The following is a 19,667-nucleotide window of genomic DNA, read 5'->3' on the forward strand; positions in this document are numbered from 1 at the left end:
GAGTCGGGTCGCGGGTCCCGCGGGCTCGATCGTCACGGGGATACCGGCGACCGCCTCACAGAGAGGAAGAACGGGGAGATGCTAAAGTAAACAAGCAACAGTGATGTGTAAAACACAGCCACGCCCCCCACAGTTAGCACCAGCCCGTAGGACACACTTAACCCCTACACTGCCACCTAATGGTTAACCCCTTCACTGCCAGTGTCATTTACACAGGAATCAGCGCATTTGTATAGCACCGATTGCTGTATAAATGACAATGGTCCCAAGAATGTGTCAAAAATGTCCGACGTTTCTGCCATAATGTCACAGTCACGATAAAAATTTGTCACCTTTCAGGGGGAATGGGGACCGGTTTTTGACAGGTACCCTTACCCACTTCCGGAGAGACGGCCCCAGCCCAATCTCCCGGAAGTTCAGCCCCCTCCTCCTTCCCCCGCTGCTGGGCCAATTAGAAAGCGTAGCGCGCTTTATGCAGGCGCAGTTGGAAACCGACTGTGAAGCCGAATTTCTTCACTGCTGGGTTCCCTTACCAGGAATGGCGGCAGCAGCACCAGGGAGCCAATCCAAAGATCGGCTGAGGTGCCGACATTGTGGGTAAGTACCCTAATATTAAATGTCAACTGCTACAGTATTTGAAAAATGGAAGGACCATTATTACCAACTATCAATTGACAGTACATTGTAAGAATGATATCCCCACGGCCACCCCTCAGGGTGTGGGGGTGTTTGGTGCTAAAAAATCCTTGGGGGAATCTTTCCATTTTTCAATTATTTGGGGTGTGCAGCCCTTAAGACTGTCCGCTTTTTTCTATTCATAGACAGTATTTGTAGCTGCTGACTTTAAAAAAAATGTTCACCTAGGCTGGACCTCCTCTTTAATGACCAGGCCATTTTTTGCTATACGGCACTGTGTTACTTTAACTGACAGTTGTGCGGTCATGCAACGCTGTACCCAAACAAAACTGATGTCCCTTTTTCCCCCACATATAGAGCTTTCTTTTGTTGGTATGTGATCACCTCTGCAGTTTTTTTTTTTTTTAAACTATAAACAAAAAAGTAACAATTTTGAAAAAAAAAAAAATACTTTCTGCTATAAAATATATCCATTAAAAATCCCAATAAGTGTATATTGATTGGTTTGCACAAAAGTTATTGTGTCTACAAACTATGGGACAGATTTAGGGTTTTTACTAGTAATGGCGGCGATCAACGGTTTTTAGCGGGACTGCAACATTGCGGCGGAAAAATTGGACACTAAGTGACACTTTTTGGGGACCAGTGACACCAATACAGTGATCAGTGCTAAAAAAATCTTTAATTGGTCAAGGGTACAACTATATAAATGACACTGGCAGGGGAGGGGTTAACATCAGGGGCAATCAAAGGGTGTTCCCTATGTGTGCTTTCTTACTGTGTGGGGGATGCTGACACTAGACAAAGAGAGAGATCCCTGATCCGCAGCTGCACAGATCAGGCAATGTCTCACTGCCTGTGATTAGCGCTGTGGAGTGTAAGCTTCCTGGCAGACATGTGGAGTTGTGAACACGCCTGAGCTCATCCTTACTGATTAGTAGGAATCACAGATCTCTCTTCCTCTGTGATAGAATGACGGTCTGCCTTGTTTACATAGGCAAACCGGCTGTTCTGTCATTTCCCCCAAATGAACACAGCTGCATGTCTCGTCCCCAGAATTTGATACTCATCCTTCTTACACCGAGGAACCGGAGTGGAGAAGTAGGAAAGCAACAGGATAAACTGAATATGATACAAAGACTTATAGAATAATAGCTTTATTTTTTTTATTTTTTTTGTCTCTACCCCTACCTTCACAACTTGTTATACTCACTAAAGCCCAGGGATGGGCAGTGCCGTCTCTCTCCCCCAGACACAGCTAGTACCCAGTAGGGGTGTTCGGGGCTGACTGATGGCACTCTCATCTTCTCAGAATGTTAACCATGTTCATTTATGTTTTCAATATGCTTGCTCTTGCTAGACTAAGCTTCCCGACTGGAATCAACGGCTACAGCTACACGACAATGTAAGTCTTATATTGCTGTTATCTCTTGTGCAAGATTTCAATAAAAAATAAGTTAAAAAAAAAAAAATTAACACAGCTGGACCGGCAGACCTGGGCACATCGGATACCATTCACAGCGGGATTGGGTTGCCAGCGCCACGCGTCCGAGACCAGGAAGCGCAAACAACGTACAGGTATATTGCTTCATGCAGCCGGGCCGCCATGCCGCAGTATATGTATGCTGTGGGCAATCCAGAAGTAGCTAGATTAAGTAAATCAAGCCGAGTGTTCTAAATAAGGTCCAGCTAAAGATCTATAGTAGTGATAGGGGAACCTTGGCACCCCAGATGTTTTGGAACTACATTTCCCATGATGCTCCACTACACTGCAGTGTGCATGAGCATCATGGGGAATGTAGTTCCAAAACACCTGGAGTGCCAAGGTTCACCATCCCCGATCTATGGGGAGGAATCAGATTTCCCTGGATGCATTATTTTACATATATGCAGCCCATTAAAGCCAGAGAACAGGGAGTAGTTCCCTTATTATGGGTGAGTTGAATGGAATGGAATGAGGTGGTGCAGCATTCCGCATACCTCCCAACTTTATGAGACCTGAATGATGGACACCTATCAGCAAAAGTATGCAGACATAGTACACGCCCCCTTAAAGGAAAATTGTACAAAAAAACAAGATTGGTTAAGCCCACAAGTGCTTTTTTTATCACTACTATTCATTTATATTGGCTTTTGGAATTTATAAATGCAGAAATTTAGAAATCAGATGAAAGGTTTAGCTCAGGGAAACACTTGATAGATAAATAGTGCATTTTATATACAACTATATAGATCAGACCAAAATGAGGGACATTGCCCCAAATCAGGGTCAGTCCCTCTAAATCAGGGACAGTTGGCAGCTATGGCTTCAGGAAGAAATCTGTACACGATGAACATCACATCACAGCTCCATATCTGCTTCCTTCCCAGTGCCACTTTCCCCATGACGTCAGTGGGCTTACACCGCAATGTGGGCGGGCCAGTTCCCTTTGTCTTTCGTTCTACCCTTTGGCAGCGATCCAATTGGCTGCCACAGACAAAGTAATGAAGCCGCGTCAGCCATCTTTTTTCCGTGCGCTTTATTACTGCGATCGCTTTAAAACTCGAGACTCGAAAAACCACTGAGTAAATCCCCAACCGCCGGGTATACTCAACGTTTCGCCGGCAACGCCTAGAAGGCTAAGCTTCCGAAGGGATAGCTCGTGACAGGACAAGGGCTTTGTTTTGCCCATAGTAAAGATGTCCGCTCAGTGAATCACGTGATGAGGGTCTAAGCGACTGCTGTAGAGGGATGTTTATGGCAACGGGAGCTGAGAGAGATAGGACTGCAGGGCAGCCGCCGAGCCGCCCACCAATCACTGAGCGCTAGGCGAGGCTCCGCCTGGAGAGCCCGGCTGGGAAGGAGCAATATGGCGGCGCTGTGTGTGGGATCGCTGAGAGGTGGCGCTTATAGAGAATAGGAAAAGGAAGAGACTCCATAAACATAGGAAGGGAGAGCGGCCGGCGTACCTTGTGTCTGTTCAGTAAGTGTGTGTTAGAAGCGGGTGTGTGAGGGAGCTCTGTGTACTAATAGCCGGGCCGCACGTTTCCCGGCATGCTGCGCGGTGGACAACCCTAAATCTGTCCAGTCATGGTGTGTGCCATTGTCACCATGGAGGAGGTTGTGACAAGTCTGTGAGGGCCACATAATATACATGGATACCAAAGTGAGGGGGAGGGGAGCCTCAGCAGAAAAGGAAAGTTCCTCTTCCCACCCCCCTTCCCCCCACTCTCTAATTCCAATACTTTTTTGTTTGAGGAGCAGCTGGCACTTTTGTTTCCTCAGGTACCCTCTTCCACTTCCTTACTGGGCGGCTAGGCGAAGATGACATCACACCTGTTATGAGACAAGGGCACATCCCAGGAGCTCGGGGTTCAGTCCTCCTGTGTGCTGGGGAATCCAGAGGTCACTGCCGGTGTTCTGTCAAAATAGCCAATTCATCAAGATCTCCGATTATGTCGCTCTCGGTTACTGTAAACCGCCAGTAAGTGGAAATTTCCATGACTTGCTGCTTTGACACAACACCGCCAAGTGTATACACTCCAGGACACATTTATTACAAGCGGATATTGTTAGTCCGCTCCGATGCTAACCAACAAAATGGCCGCTTCCGTGGCGACAACTTTTTTCCTCGTTACCCGCTGTTGTGTCGAAACAGCAAAGTATTTATGTACCGGAGTGTATACGCTTTTCTTGTTTTGTGCCAAAATGGCAAGTCATCAAAAGCTACAATTATAGACAGTTTACAGTAAACGGAAGTGACGTAGTTGGAGATCTTGATGAATTTACTATTCTGACAGAACACCAGCTCCCAAATCCAAGATGGCAGCAACGGGAACCCACAGTCCTCAGATGAATCAGCTGTAGGGATGACAGCGGGGGACTCTGTGTACCATTTAGGAGATATTAACATGTATAGCAGCCGGTGACATCACCAGTACACTGCGCTCTCAATGGATGGAATGCTGCCCATTGAGACAGCTGTGCCACTAACCCTGCACTGACGTCATCGCATCTCGACAGGGACGGACTTACGGTGGTGGGGGCCCCTGGGCTTAAGCCACTTTCGGGCCCTACCTTCTATACATTACTTACATTACTTTAAATAGAACAAAATGATACCTACACAAGCTATGTATTAGAGCTACACAACTCAGGATAAACTGAGAATAAAAATGATGTGGCACTGATGACAGATTGCACTAATACGTGGTTCTGATGACAGATGGCACTTATACGTGCATTGGGGACAGGTGGCACTTGGAGCACTTTATTTCGCTTTTTATTTTTTTGTTTTTTATTTATTTTTTTCTTGACGCTGCAGCTGTTCGCTCTCCCTCCTCACATGCTGTCTCTTTGTGAGGAGGGAGAGCCGGTGTAGTGTCAAATACTGTCCCTTGTTGGATGGTGTCCGCCCTGTACTGCGCTTGCGCAGTACAGAGGACAAGAAGACCCCGAAAGTCTCTGAAGATGAGTCCAGGTTCAAGCCCCACCATCCAAGTGGACATAGAGTTAGAATAAAAAATTGCCAAGCGAGGCTGTGCCCGAAGCGTGGCAAGCGGCCCTCTAAGTGCTACCGTATGTCCACTTGGATGGTGGGGCTTGAACCTGGACTCAGTGCGCAGGCGCTGTTCACAAGCGCAGTACGGGCCGGACACTATCCGATGGGGGGACAGTTTTTGACAGAACACCGGTGATGAGATATGATCTCAAATGTTTACATATGAGATCATCTCCCATTGGACACTACGATCGAGTGCTAAATGGCTGCTGTGATTGGCCATTTAGCATGATCTGTGAACACAGAACTTCCTGATGTTGGCTAAGTAAACAGAAGGACGTCCAGGGACATCCTCCCAGCAATTGGAGTCCGCGCTGCAGCCGTCTTCTGGCTATAGCAGGGACGCCTAGTTTTTAAAATGTAAAGAAGGTATGGTATTTAAAACGTAAACTTGTGGGGCCCATGGGCTTGAGCTCAGTCAAGCCCAATGGTAAGTCCAGCCCTGCATCTCGGCCATTCAAAGACTGTAATAATAGCCGGGCCGCATGTTTCCCGGCATGCTGCGTGGTGGAAAACCCTAAATCTGTCCAGTCATGGTGTGTGCCATTGTCACCATGGAGGGGGTTGTGACATATCTGTGAGGGGTACAGAGCCACAGTGGGTCAGACAATACAGGGCCCACATACCCAGAGGGAAGACTGGATGAAGATGTATTCCTTGTTAGTGGTGACTGTGCGCCACTGGAGGGATCTGTTAAGGCAAGTCTGTCATTATGTGCTGGTAAGCATATTATCATAAAGCGCATATTAGCACTTTATGACATAGGGCTGCTGGAGGATCGGGGTGGGGTTTTTTTTGTTTTTTTTTTATGTTTTTATTTTTTTGCGTGGTTTACTACTGCTTTAATTTTCTTAAGCCAGGCTAATGTTTCTCTTTAACCATTTGCCCAACTGCCCACCTGTAATGTACTGCTGGTAGAGCCGCACAATTATTAAAAAATGTGATCTTGATTCAAACCCCCCCTGATCCCTATGCAGTATTTCCTGATTCTTTCATGTAACAAGTGTAGAGAGTTCTGCTCACTCAGCTATCAAAAGAAAAAAAACAGGAATCAAGGCAAGTTTTTCGCAATATTGTTGCTTGTAGATAACTGTAAACGTTGTAACTTTTTGGTCTGTAAATAAGGGAAGTATAAACACTTAAAGTGACACTTGCACCCCTTTCACACTGAGGTGCTTTTCAGGCGCTTTCACGCTAAAGAAAAAAAAAGCATCTGAAAAGCTCACAAAAACCTATTTTCATTAAAATCAATGAATGCTTTTACACTGGGGCAGTGCCCTGGCAGGGAGGTGAAAAAAAACACCCCTCTCTATTGAAATGAATGGAAAGCACTTCAAAAGTGCTCAGTGTTTTACTGGCAGTTAAAGCGGTAGTAAACCCGCAAATTTATTTTTATTTTTTAAACCTGCAAAGCAAAAGTCATAATGAGCTAGTATGCACCGCATACTAGCTCATTATGAAATACTTATCTTAGAACGAGGCCCCGACATCTGGCCCGATCCACGCCGAGGGAGCTGACATACTCCCTCGGCGTTTCTTCCGGGTATCGCGGCTCTGGCGCTGTGAGTGGCCGGAGCCGCGATATCGTCACTCCCGCGCATGCGCGCGGGAGATTTAATTCTGGCCGGCCGGCCACTGCCGGATTTTCAGGCCGAGAATCCCCTTGTGCGCATGCGCCGCTGCAGTCAGCGGAGCATACCGAGGGGAATATCTCCTAAACCGTACAGGTTTAGGAGATATTTTTTTTAACTACAGGTAAACCTTATTATAGGCTTTCCTGTAGGTAAAAGTTAAAAATTCGAGTGTACAACCACTTTAACAAGCGCCTCAGTGTGAAAGGGGCCTAAAGCTTTGGGTTTTTGTTTTTTTTTTTTTTTTTTTTGTTTTTTTTTTTTATAAACCAAACCTCATACTTGCATCCACTGTGTGGTTAGTTTTGCACAGAGTGACCCCGAACATCCTCTTGTGGGGTTCCTCGGCGGCTCTCATGGCTCCTCCCCGAATTAGATAACCCCCTAGGAGAATCGCTTTCCCGAGGGGGGTTACCTTGCGGGTGCGCTCGCGGGTCATTCATTCGGAAGCCATAGAAGCCGATTGTATGACTCGGCCCCGGGTCATTGGATTTGATTGACATCACCGGGAGCCGATGGCTACACTGCTATCAATCCATCCAATCAGGACCCGAGACACTATGAGGTGTCATTTCACAGATCACTATGAGAACAATACCCTTTAACTGTCTGTGTTTGTTTTCTGGCTGCTATGTTTGTTCAATTTCATTGGTAATACCAAAATTCAAATTTTGTCATATAGACCGGATGTCAAATACACCAAGTATGCAACATTCCCTATTCCTTTTGTTTCTGTATCTCAATTTACTGTCCAACTTCTGGCCAGCAAATGTTGGTTAGCAGGCTAGTAAATTTTTGGCGGACAATGGTCTGTTGTCAGATTTTGTTATAGTGTGTACACAAGGCCGTTACACAGGTCCAAAGTACAAACATGCATGCTCAGAATCAATGCACGGGAATACCGTCTTTGCGACTCTGGCCAGTCACAGTGCGGGAGCCCGCAATACTTGGAAGTAACTCCAGGAGCGATGTCGGCTGCCGAAGCGTGGTACGAGGACAGTTGCAGAAGCTTCGATCTCAGGTAAGTAATTTTGTAATGAGCTAGTATGCTATGCATACTAGCTCATTATGGCTTTGTCTTGCAGGGTTTTTTTTCCTAGGGTTTACAACCACTTTAATAAACACATTGCAACACTAAATGGAGGTTTTTGGACTTCACTTTAATAGCCATTTTATTTCTATTTTAGATGTGGGACTAGCTATCTGGAGTCAGAATGGACAAGATTTTGGAAGGCTTGGTGACTTCTAACCATCCTCTGAATTTGAAGAAAGTTATTGTTAAAAAAGTTGTTGAGTCTGCTGAAAATTCTATCAATGAGGAACAATGCAAAGCTATGTTCAGTCTCACCACTCGCTTGATACTAGAAGGAGATGACTACTTTCAAAAGCAAGTCGGGCACCAAGTTTTGGAAGCCTATGCAAGATATCACCGGGCTGAATTCGACATTTTCTTCAACAGAAGCTTTGTTCTAAACCTCTTGCAAGAAGGCTATGGATCTTTAGACCGGAAAGATGTAGCTATTATTGACTATATTCACAGTGGGCTGAAGTTGATTATGAGTTGTCCATCTGTTTTAGACATTTTTGCTGTTTTGCAAGTAGAAGTATTAAGAATAGTATGTGAAAGGCCAGAGCCTTTGTTATCTGCTAGGTTAAGTGAACTACTAAGTGACTTTGTGCAATGTGTGCCCAAAGGTAAAATGTCCATTGCATTTTGCCAGCAGCTTGTTAGGACAATTGGACATTTTCAGTGCATCTCTACACTGGAAAAGGAGTTAAGGGAGTATGTTTCTCAAGTTACCAAAGTTAGTGGTTTGCTGCAAAATATCTGGAAAGCTGAGCCATGCACATTACTTCCATCTTTGCAAGAAGTGTTTGCAATTATTTCTTCCACAGGTAAGTTAATATGTCTGCTAAATTATTTACTTTTCTTTTTTTAAATTTTATATACAAGGCTAGACCAATCCTAGAAACTGTGTAGCCAATTGAGCAAAGTTCAGTGGTAGCACATGTTCTGATGGCTCCTGGTCTCACCTGACTGATTCCTGACTGTTATATTAAGGTTAAATCTGCACATCACACCATTCACTAACGGAGGAGGGGGTGGTCCTAGTGGTGTATCATCGGGAGGCTGTGCTAGAACCCATTAGAGCTGGTGCAGCCTACCAATGATGTCACAAGGGAACATGGCACCAGGGGACCCAGTGGTGGCTGAAGAAAATAGGATCCCGAACAATGCTGGATCTGCTGTGTGGGTATCTGAACTGCAGTCGTCCCAGCACCAGGTAAGTAGGGGAGGAAAAAAAATAGGGAGGCGGAGTGAAGTTCTCTTTAACGATAATATAAAGGAGGATACAAAAGACACATATTAACCTCTTCGCACCTGCGCTATAGCCAAAAGACGGCTACAGCGTGGGCCTAAATTGCCCGAAAGGCCGTCAATGTACGTTCGGCACGGGCAGCGCGCTCTGTCATTAGCGACTCTGAGACTCGGCTGATCGGAGTAAGGGATTGATCCCATGCCCTTACCAAGTTATCAGCTGTCAGCCAATGACAGCTGATTACGTGATTTAAACTGCAGCTGGTAGAAAAAAATCCAATTACTGGCTTGTGTAAATGGGACAACGGTCACTGCCACCTCATCAGTGCCACCTACCAGTGCATAGCAGTACTGCTAGACAGTGCACACCGGTGCCACCCACCAGTGCTGCCTCATCAGTGTCGCTTGATCAGTGCCCACCAGTGCAGCCTCATCAGCGCACATCAATGAAGGGGAAAAATTACCTGTTTGCAAAATTTTATAACAAACTATGAAGACTTTTTTGTATTTTTTTTTTTTTTTTTTCGGTATTTTTTTGTTTAGCAAATTAATAAAACCCCCAGTAGTGAATTAAATACCACCAAAAGAAAGCACTATTTGTGTGGGGAAAAAAATGGTAAAAATTTAATTTGGGTACAGTGTAGCATGACCGCGCAATTGTCATTCAAAGAGTGCGAGCGCCTAAAGGTCAAAATTGGCCTGAGCAGGAAGGGGTTTAAGTGTCCAGTAAGCAAGTGGTTAATGTAGCTTCCTATTAATACCTCCTTTTAAATATTTATTTTTTCAATGCAAGCACTGTAGGTGCTAAGGAGAAGTGGATGCTTTTTCCAGTTTGAATTTTGTTCAAAGATAAGGTGTTCACCGGGGGCTTTTGCATGTGCATGCCACCGTTTCAATCATACCTACCCACCACTGCACAGCTTTTGAAACAAAAACATTCTTACAGGGTCCCCTTAATAGATTTGCTGGATGGGAGGCCACCCCGAGTATGCCTCACCCTTAGTAAAGGGGCCGCAACACATAAATGTGAAACAAGGAGACCCAGTAGGGGTGTTTTTGCTGCAAAGGTTGTACAGCATCAAGCAGGGTCAAAAAATAAGGATTGCTGGATTGTGCATGAAGTTAGTCAGACTGCACTTTGCAGATGACAAGGGAGGTTACATAAAGTACTGTGTAGGTACTATACTAAGAGTACAGTTGTCTTTTTTTTTTAAATGTCATAGTCCTTACATTGAACTAAGCTAGGAGCAGCATCCTTGTCTAAACGGAGCCCACAGAAGACTGCCTTTGATATTTTTCCTGTTTTGGAAGACTTTTAAGATGTCCTTATCAGACAGGAGATTTGATAAGAAGCCATGTACAGCTTTCAAAGGGGAAAAAAAGGGGAAAAAAATAAAAAATCATGAATTTGTTTAATCTCTTTGAATATTTAAAGCGGAGCTCCACCTTAAAGTGGAAGGTCCGCTCATTTGAACCCTCCCCCCCTCCCCCTCCGGTGCCACAATTGGCACCTTTCAGGGGGGAGGGGATTGCAGATACCTGTATAATCCAGGTATCTGCACCCACTTCCGGGACAAGCTAGCCGTAGATGTTGTGTTTTGGGAAACACACAGTTCCCAGGACACAGTGGGGACCAGTTGAGACGCGCAGCACGACTCGCGCATGCGCAGTAGGGAACCAGGCAGTGAAGCTGCAATGCTTCACTTCCCGATTCCCTGACAGAGGATGGCGGCGGGGGCAGCCGAGAGACGAGCGATCTTTTGTCATCTGCTGTCGACATCGCTGGACCCTGGGACAGGTGAGTGTCCATTTATTAAAAGTCAGCAGCTGCAGTACTTGTAGCTGCTGACTTTTAATATATTTTTTTTTAAGGGGCAACTCCTCAGAAAAAGACCACTATCCAAAGAGTACCCAGAGCAGAACAAGCATTATGAAGCCAGCGTATCAGAAGGAATTAGCACGATGTGCCTCATATAATATAAGGACAATCTGTTCCACACTTGTTAATATTACCTGTCACTATGAGAACTCTTGCTTGCCAGCATTAGCAGTCCTCTATTAGCAGGAGTCTGGTACTAAGTAACCTGGCTTGCCAGACTGCCACTGAAAGAGGACTCCTAATGCAGGCAATATGAAGCTCTCATAGTTTTACATTTAATTTTACATTATATCAGGCACTTTATTAATTCAGATTCGCTGGCTTCATATTGTTCTGCTCTGGGTACTGTTTATATTTCCTTGGATGGTGTTCTTTTCTAGGAAGCTGATCCGAGGTCTGTAAATCCATCACCAACTCCGCTAGCCGTTACAAGGACAGGCAACAGAGACCAGGAATTGTGGGACATGAAGTTCAATAATAGGTGGAAATGATGGGACACTGCTGCAAAAAACCTCCTCCAAGCACCAGACTATGACTTAAAAAGGGGCTACAGCATGATGACATAGCAATTGGTAAAATAGTTGTTTTCTCTTCTTTGAAGGTGGTTATTACAAAATTGGATTTATGGATGAGCATAAGTACTATATAAGATAAGGCGGTAATCTCAGAGTTGGGCTTTAATGATTATTAAACCAATGTATCATATTTATTATATGAGCACTTTAGAAAGTAACAACATTTGTGCCAAAAATATGTATTTGGAGGCCTTCCAGTTATGTTCTTAATGCTTAAGCATTAACATTTTGTTTTCTTGTGTTTGTTTTTGTTTTTTAATATAATAGCCAAATCTTTATGCAATCTGACCTTATATGGCTAAAAACTGACAACTTCAATTTTGTTTCAGATGTTTCATTTGAACCATCTGTTGCTTTGGCGAGCCTTGTGCAGCACATTCCCTTACAGATGATTACTGTTCTCATCAGAAGTTTGACCACCGATCCTAATGTGAAAGATGCAAGCATGACTCGGGCTCTCTGCAGGTATATTATGCCATACTGGCTGAAAAGTACTATTTCCGCACAACTTGTGGAGAAGTCTTAAGTAACCAATATGGACATTGTCTAGACTCTAATGGCTACACGTACTGTTAGTGTTAAAGTGATTAGTTTTGCACAAATTTAAAGCAAGCAGCTACAAAACTGTAGTTGCTGACTTTTATTAAACACACTCACCACTTCTTCAGATCCTCATCGCCGACATGTTAATTGTGTGCCAGCCAACTGACTCGTGCAGTTTCACCGCGGCCGTGGCGCATTAGTCAGCCAAAGTGGGGTTTAAAAAAAGCCATTGAGGAGGCATCGCATCACTTCCTCGTCGCCTATTGTTAGCCTCTGAAACATTATCTGAACCATATTTCCAGCTGACCCATAACTAAAGGACCATCCCAATTATCTTTTGAGCTTTTATTTGACATATTGGCTATTCAACCGCTACACGTGTGGGGATGATTTAAGCTTTGACATATGGATGAGGCCCTTTGTGAACCACCCCATGAACCAAGGGAGTTGGCAACAGCTGGTTGTAGAAAATGTTTGACATGGCTTATGCTGATGTTTATATACACTGAAAACTTGACTGTAATTTGCTTTCCTGAAGAAGTGGGCAGTAACCCGTGAAACGCAACTGCGTCGGAAGTTGTAGCAAGCCATTTGTCACCTAATTTTAATAGGGTTGATGACTTGGTTTTTTTATTGTGTAGCACAAATACATGGAATTGTGTGTTTTGTATTATGTCTTGAATATATGTTTCAGTGATTTTCAAATTTTGTACAACACATTTTTTTTTTTTTTTTTTTTAAGTGGTACCGTCAAAGTCCTTAATGCCAGTCTTCAGGGTTTTTTGTGTAACTTCTTTGATGTGGTACCGGGCATTTTTGTCCAAATTTTAGAGGGCCCTCTGTGGTGGTCTCTCCTACCCACTTTTTTCTTTTTCCATTTATTACTGCAATGTCTGTCTATCTGCCTGCTTATAGCTTAAAGTCCCAATAGAGAGACGGCTTCTCAAACTTTGACGTGAACATGCTGGTGGTTATTGGATGGAGCTAAGCTCTAGAGTTTGAATATCCCAGAAGTTTGTGTCAGTGCTTTCTGGTTCATGGATGTTTGCAGTAGAATGCCTGTAGTGTGAATGGATGTTGGAGCGGAATTTACCCATAAAAAAAAAAAAAAAAAAATTTGTTAGACTAACAATGTGGAATATATTTTCTTTCTATCAGAATTAGTCTGCTATATATTGCCTCCAGCATTGCTCCTGTTTCTTCTTGTTGGAGGCTGCCATTTAGCTGAAACACTGAGCCCCTTAGCAGTAGTAAATCTTTAGGCTGTCAGCGGGTCGGCCTCTACATTTTTAGCACAGTGCCAAAAAATTTGCAACTGAGCATGTGTATAGTAGGATGAGATTGTGTATTACTGAATTTTAAACAGTATAGGCGCTAGGGCTGGGGAAAAAAATCTATTTAAATCTTGAATCGAGTTGAGAGGTCAAATCAATTAAAATTTTCAGCAAATCCGTTTTTTTTTTTTTTTTTTTTTTTTCCCACCAGGACCAGGACACCGCGCCAGTCCTGAGGAGCTGCAGGCAGGAGTTTTTAGGTGAGCCTGCAGATTCGGACGCCGCGGACTAGGCCGAAGCCACAGCCTCGCCTAAAAACTCCTGCCCGCAGCTCCTCGGGACCGGCGCGGTGTCCATCAAAAAAAAAAAAAATCTAATCGTGAATCGAGTGTGGGCGTTTTTGGAGAAAATCGCCCAGCTCTAATTGGTGCTTATTTTTAATATTTTACATAGCATAGTTATACCTGCAAAATTGGTCCAGCCCGAAGTGATCTAGCAGGACTCAGTTTTCTGGCTAAAGTTCCACTTTAAAGCTGTATACAAAATGTAATGGCAGTGCCATACTGGTATAGTCTGTTTTGTCCAAAGTGGAATCCATGAGAGAACGAGTGTGAACCTTTTGATTAGAAAGTACTTTGGCACTGCACGTACACTAGTGGAAACAATAGACCTTCGCTTGAAGATGTTCATGTGGGTCATACTCACATCAAATTTCAGCTACATTAACCTATTTCTCAGATTCAATTGCTTCCTAGTTCTGAGTTACCAATGAATCAGATTGCAGCATAAATCTATTTCAAATGGCTTTATAACTGTTGACATGCACAATGGCTGCAAAAATTTGATTGATTAAAACTGGGAAACGAAACCGTGGGCGCCATATTGCAATAAAATTGTGAGGAATAAGGCCAACGTTTGACTTTTCCCACACTGGCTATCCTGCACCCCACCCAATGGTCACCTGGCAATGTATCTAGGGACATACTTGTGTAAGCAGATGCTCACTTGCTGAGGTTTTTGCAAACTTTCCTGCAAATTATACTTCTTTTTTTTTTCCAATTTTTTCACCTTTGTTTCTGGCTGCCATCACTTCTAGGTGCAAATTACTTGGGAATTTATCTACATGATGAATGCTTATAGGATGTTTGCTATTCACTGTATGGCAATGTTCAAGGGATACATAACCATGTTTACTTTTACCAGAGTGGCTCATTAGTACTTCTATCATTAGAAAAAAAACATCTCATTAGTTATTGAATCTCTTGTGGCTAGAGAAGCTCAGTGCTTAGAACATGATGTCCCTTCTTTTTCAGGATGATTGACTGGCTTTCCTGGCCTCTAGCACAGCATGTGGAGACATGGGTGATCGCTCTGCTGAAGGGACTGGCAGCAGTCCAGAAATTTACTATTCTAATTGATGTTACTTTGCTTAAAATTGAACTGGTACGTAAATTAATATTTCTATTAAATGATTTCAGCTATAGATGTATTTTTATTGCAGTTCCTGAAGAGCAAAGATCTTTCTCTTCTGTATAAAAATTAATCTGAGTACTTGATGACATCTGTAATCCTGATACTTGCAAGCCACTATATATAATCAGATCTGACCTTACTTCCAGGTCACACAGTTTTTTTTATGTATTTGCCTCTTTGATGGGAACGTTTAATTACTTGGAGAATTCTAAAACCAAGCTTCACCTGTACTATACTGACATTTTTACTATTATCTGAAATCTAACAGGAGTTTGGACCGTCCCTACTAATAAAAATAAATAAATAAATTATATATTATTTTTTTTTTTTTCATATACCATACTTTCACCAGTTTATACTGTGAGTCAAAAGGAACCAATTCCTTTTACTGAAGCACTGCAAAGAGGCATATACCTTATTAAAACAAAAGGTTTCTTACTTTGAATAGGCTGTCTTTCTTTATTTTATTTTATTTATTTATTTATTTTTTTTTATGTAAATCCAGAAAACACAGGCTTGATTGATTCCCTATTTTCAGTAATTGTGTGGAGCCATGCACATTATTTGTCTCTGCTACTCTTATAGCACAGATACAGCTTACTTTACGGTGTAATTTATTCTAACTTGTGTAGAGATGATGTATGGTATTTATCTCTCATAAGTGCTACGCATGAAACACGTGACTTATAGGAGTATACAAATAGGACATTCAGTGTGATGACATGAGGTTTTATTTTAGGATGGCTGACCCTTTCTTTTTTAGTACCGTGTAGGAACAGCCTTTTGTTTGCGTTCAGCCATTCTCAAAATCCTATTTGGAGTATTGCTGTGTTGAATAGGTGTGAGAATTGCAAGGGTAGTTTGAATAGAATTTGAGGTTATTCATAATAGTTCACATCTTGGTGTTTAGCTGTTTGATGTTCCTCTCTAAATCTGCTGCTCAATGCTTTTTGAAGATTATTCAGGTTTGGGAGCGCTGTATACGTAACTACTTATAAACAATAGAAGGGAAAAGGGCATTTATAGTGTAGGTTTTTTTTTTTGTATATAAAGTTTTTTTTACCTTGGGTAGTATAGGTTTTTTAAATGTATACATGAGTGTGTGTGTGTGTGTGTGTGTGTGTGTATGTATATATTATATTATATTTTTTTTCTAATATCGTTCCAGGTATTCAACAGGCTGTGGTTTCCACTGGTAAGACCTGGAGCGTTGGCCGTACTTTCTCACATGCTACTTAGCTTTCAGCATTCTCCAGAGGCTTTCCATATGGTATGTTTTAAGAAAAATGTATATGAGCATCATTACTTCACCATTCAAATTCAGTAATAAGTGTTCAATAAAACATTTTTTTCACCTCAACTAACATAAATTTGCTTCATCAGCATTGTTTTGGTTATTACTCGAGGTATGTGTTTTATATTGTGCACATGAGATGTTTCATTTATGGTGGAATTCTTGCAATCCTGTATCAGTCTTCTCAGTATTAATGGTTTTTAAAGCAACCCTGTTGCTGTTTCCAAAAAAAAATAGTAACTTGTAACGGTGTAGAGTATATACTGTATACAGTGCATCCAGAAAGTGTTCACATTGCTTCACTTTTTCCACTTTTTTGTTATGTTACAGCCTTATTCCAAAATGGATTAAATTCATTATTTTGCTCAAAATTCCACAAACAATACCCCATAATGACAACGTGAAAGAAGTTTGTTTTTAATAAATTTTTTGCAAAGATTTCAAAAAAAAAAACGAAAAAAAAAAAAATCACATTTACTTAAGTATTCACAGCATTTGCCCTGACACTCAAAATTGAGCTCAGGTGCATCCTGTTTGCACTGATTGGAGTCCACCTGTGGTAGGTTCAGTTTAATTTACACCTGTCTATATGAGGTCCAAACCGTTAACTGTGCATGTCAGAGCACAAACCAAGCCATGAAGTCCAAGAAATTGAAGGCACAGATCTGTGGTAGGCTACAGAAAAATTTCTGCAGCATTGAAGGGTCCCACTGAGCACAGTGGCTCCATCATCCCTAAATGGAAAGTGTTTGGAACCACCAGGACTCTTCCTAGAGCAGGCCGCCCAGCCAAACTGAGCGATCATCAGGTAGGTGACCAAGAACCCTATGGTCACTCTGACAGAGCTCCAGTATTTCTCTGTGGAGAGAAGAGAATCTTCCAGAAGAATCATCTCTGCAGCACTCCACCAATCAGGCCTGTATGGTAGAGTGGCTAGACGGAAACTACTGCTCCAGTAAAAGGCACATGATAGCCCGCGTGGAGTTTGCCAGTTTGACTCTCAGATCATGAGAAGCAAAATTCTCTGGTCAGATGAAACAAAGATTGAACTTTTTGGCCTAAATGGCAAGCTTCATGTCTGGAGGAAACCAGGCACTGCTCGTCACCTGGCCAATACCATCCCTACATTGAAGCACGTGGTGGCAGCATCATGCAGTGGGGATGTTTTTTTTCAGCAGCAGGAACTGGGAGACTTGTCAGGATTGAGGGAAAGATTAATGCAGCAATGTACAGCGACATCCTTGATGAAAACTTGCTCATAAGCGCTCTGGACCTCAGACTGGGGTAAAGGTTCATCTGCCAACAGGACAATGACTCTAAGCACACAGCCAAGGTAACAAAGGAGTGGCTACAGGACAAATGTGAATGTACTTGAGTAGCCCAGCCAGAGCCCAGACTTGAACCCAATTGAACATCTCTGGAGAGATCTGAAAACTTTTCACCGATGCTCCCCATCCAACCTGATGGAGCTTGAGAGGTCCTGCAAAGAAGAATTGGAGAAACTGCCCAAAATTAGGTGTGCCAAGCTTGTAGCATCGTACTCAAAAAGACATGAGGCTGTAATTGGTGCCAAAGGTGCTTCAACAAAGTATTGAGCAAAGGCTATGAATACTTCTGTAGATATTTTTCTTTTTGTTTTCTTTTCTTTGTTTTGAGATCTTTGCAAACTTATTAAAAAATAGACTTCTTTATGTTTTCATTATGGGGTGGTGTTTGTAGAATTGAGCAAAATAATGAATTTAATCCATTTTGGAATAAGGCTGTAACATACCAAAATGTGGAAAAATTGAAGTGCTGTAAATACTTTCCGGATGCACTGTTTACCTGTCCTGCGTCTCTCTCTGATCCTGAGAATTGGTCAGCAAAGTCCACTGAGGAAACAAACTGTTCTGGAAGTGTGTGTTATGCTGGCCATGCATGCACAGAATTTCAGCCGTTTACAGATTGAACAATTATTCGTTGGCCCAAAACGAATTGCCCACTGACTGACAGAATAACCTCATTTACATGATCGTTTCTATGATCATCGATACCGTTGGATAACAATAAAAACATCTATAAATTATACAAGACAGAGAGTATTCTTATTGTTTAGATTTACATTATACACTTTAGTTGAAAAGATAAGTTTTCGCTTCGGGTTCCATCAACGTTAGCCAGGCCTACTGTTAAAATCATCGGTAAAGTTGGGTCCACTAACCGCACAATTGTCGTACGATCTTTCCAAAAACTAGTTTCAGACAAAATTCTGTGCTTGTATGGCCAGCATTAGTCTGCAGTTCTTCAGCCTGACATCTATGTCATTGCTGTATCCTGTAACGATGTCTGCTGGAGGAATTGTTGAGAGCAGCAGAGGGACCCAGGAGAATGATCTCTCCTGGAAGTTTTGGTTTACCAGTGGACTTTGGTGGGCATTTCCTTAGGATCAGAGTGGTAATCAGGGGCGTGGGCAACAGGAGCGTTATATACAGTACTTCATTTATTTGTATAGTTTTCTTTGCCATGTTTAATATAGTGACAGAATCTCATTCAACATAGTGTGGGTTTTACACAAAGCATAATATAGTATTATGTGCACTTACAAAAATAAGTTGTCCCGTTCTACTTTAACAACATTTCTCACCTCTATCATGAGTTAAACTTGCAGCATGTTTTTCATAAAATGTCAAATTTTATTTTTCAGCCAGAATGTGCCCTATTACCCCTTTATTTGTTTCCAGATTACACTTAACTGCTGTATTGAGTAAAGCTTGATTTTATGAAGCCCAGTAGCTGAAGCTCCAGGTTACACATATGGCTTAATGAACATCAGTGACTAGTCTTCCTCTATCACTGTCTGCTCATAAGGGCTTTGAAGTTTCAGTTGGGAGGCAGAGGGGTTTATTTAGTAAAGGCAAATCCACTCTGCACTACAAGTTTACTGCTAATGCACTTTGGAAGTGCAGTCGCTGTAGATCTGAGGGAGACGTGCAAGGAAAATAAACAGCATTTCTGCATGTACACGATTGGATTATATAAATTAGCAGAGTTTCCCCTCATTTCAGATCTACAGCAACTGCACTTCCAAGTGCATTAGCAGTACACTGGTAGTGCAAAGTGGATTTGCCTTTAGTAAATAAACCTCAGAGTGTCTGAACAGCTTCTGCTGTGTTCTCTTTGTAGAATTTTTAATAGAAGACAAAGATTTCATGCAAATATCAAAATCAAATGACCACAAAAACATAGTTTCTCTAGAAGATGATCTGCAAACTACCAAAAAATAAATAAATTAAAAAGAGTGGAGGTTCAAGTTTGTTTACCTTTCTGGCATATGTGAAATGTAGACTGTCAGGATTACATATTAAAGTGGAGTTCCACATAAAAATGGAACTTCCGCTTTTCAGAACCCCCCCCCCCCCCCTCCGGTGTCACATTTGGCACCTTTCAGGAGGAGGGGGGGCGCAGGTACCTCTTTAATACAGATATCTTGCTTCCACTTCCAAGTATAGATACCCGCTCCAC

General features: G+C 42.5%; 1 protein-coding gene across 2 annotated transcripts in view; it reads left to right on the forward strand.

The window, feature by feature from the left end:
* The first annotated feature begins 3,351 nt into the window (after positions 1 to 3,351).
* The window catches only part of USP38 (ubiquitin specific peptidase 38), a 35,507-nt gene continuing 19,191 nt past the window's right edge, over positions 3,352 to 19,667 (forward strand). The window contains exons 1-5 of one of the 2 annotated variants that reach the window (XM_077476961.1): positions 3,352 to 3,599; positions 7,996 to 8,704; positions 11,912 to 12,047; positions 14,713 to 14,842; positions 16,041 to 16,142. In XM_077476961.1, coding sequence (XP_077333087.1) covers positions 8,023 to 8,704; positions 11,912 to 12,047; positions 14,713 to 14,842; positions 16,041 to 16,142 — 1,050 coding nt within the window. In that variant the 5' untranslated portion in view covers positions 3,352 to 3,599; positions 7,996 to 8,022. Of the gene's footprint in view, positions 3,600 to 7,810; positions 7,830 to 7,995; positions 8,705 to 11,911; positions 12,048 to 14,712; positions 14,843 to 16,040; positions 16,143 to 19,667 lie in introns of those variants that run through there. The other variant, XM_077476962.1, reaches the window with a different exon arrangement.

The sequence above is a fragment of the Lithobates pipiens genome, unplaced genomic scaffold (assembly GCF_037356315.1).
Source record: "Lithobates pipiens isolate NorthernLeopardFrog02 unplaced genomic scaffold, aLitPip1_a1.2 Scaffold_13, whole genome shotgun sequence".
In the NCBI taxonomy this organism is placed as follows: domain Eukaryota; kingdom Metazoa; phylum Chordata; class Amphibia; order Anura; family Ranidae; genus Lithobates; species Lithobates pipiens.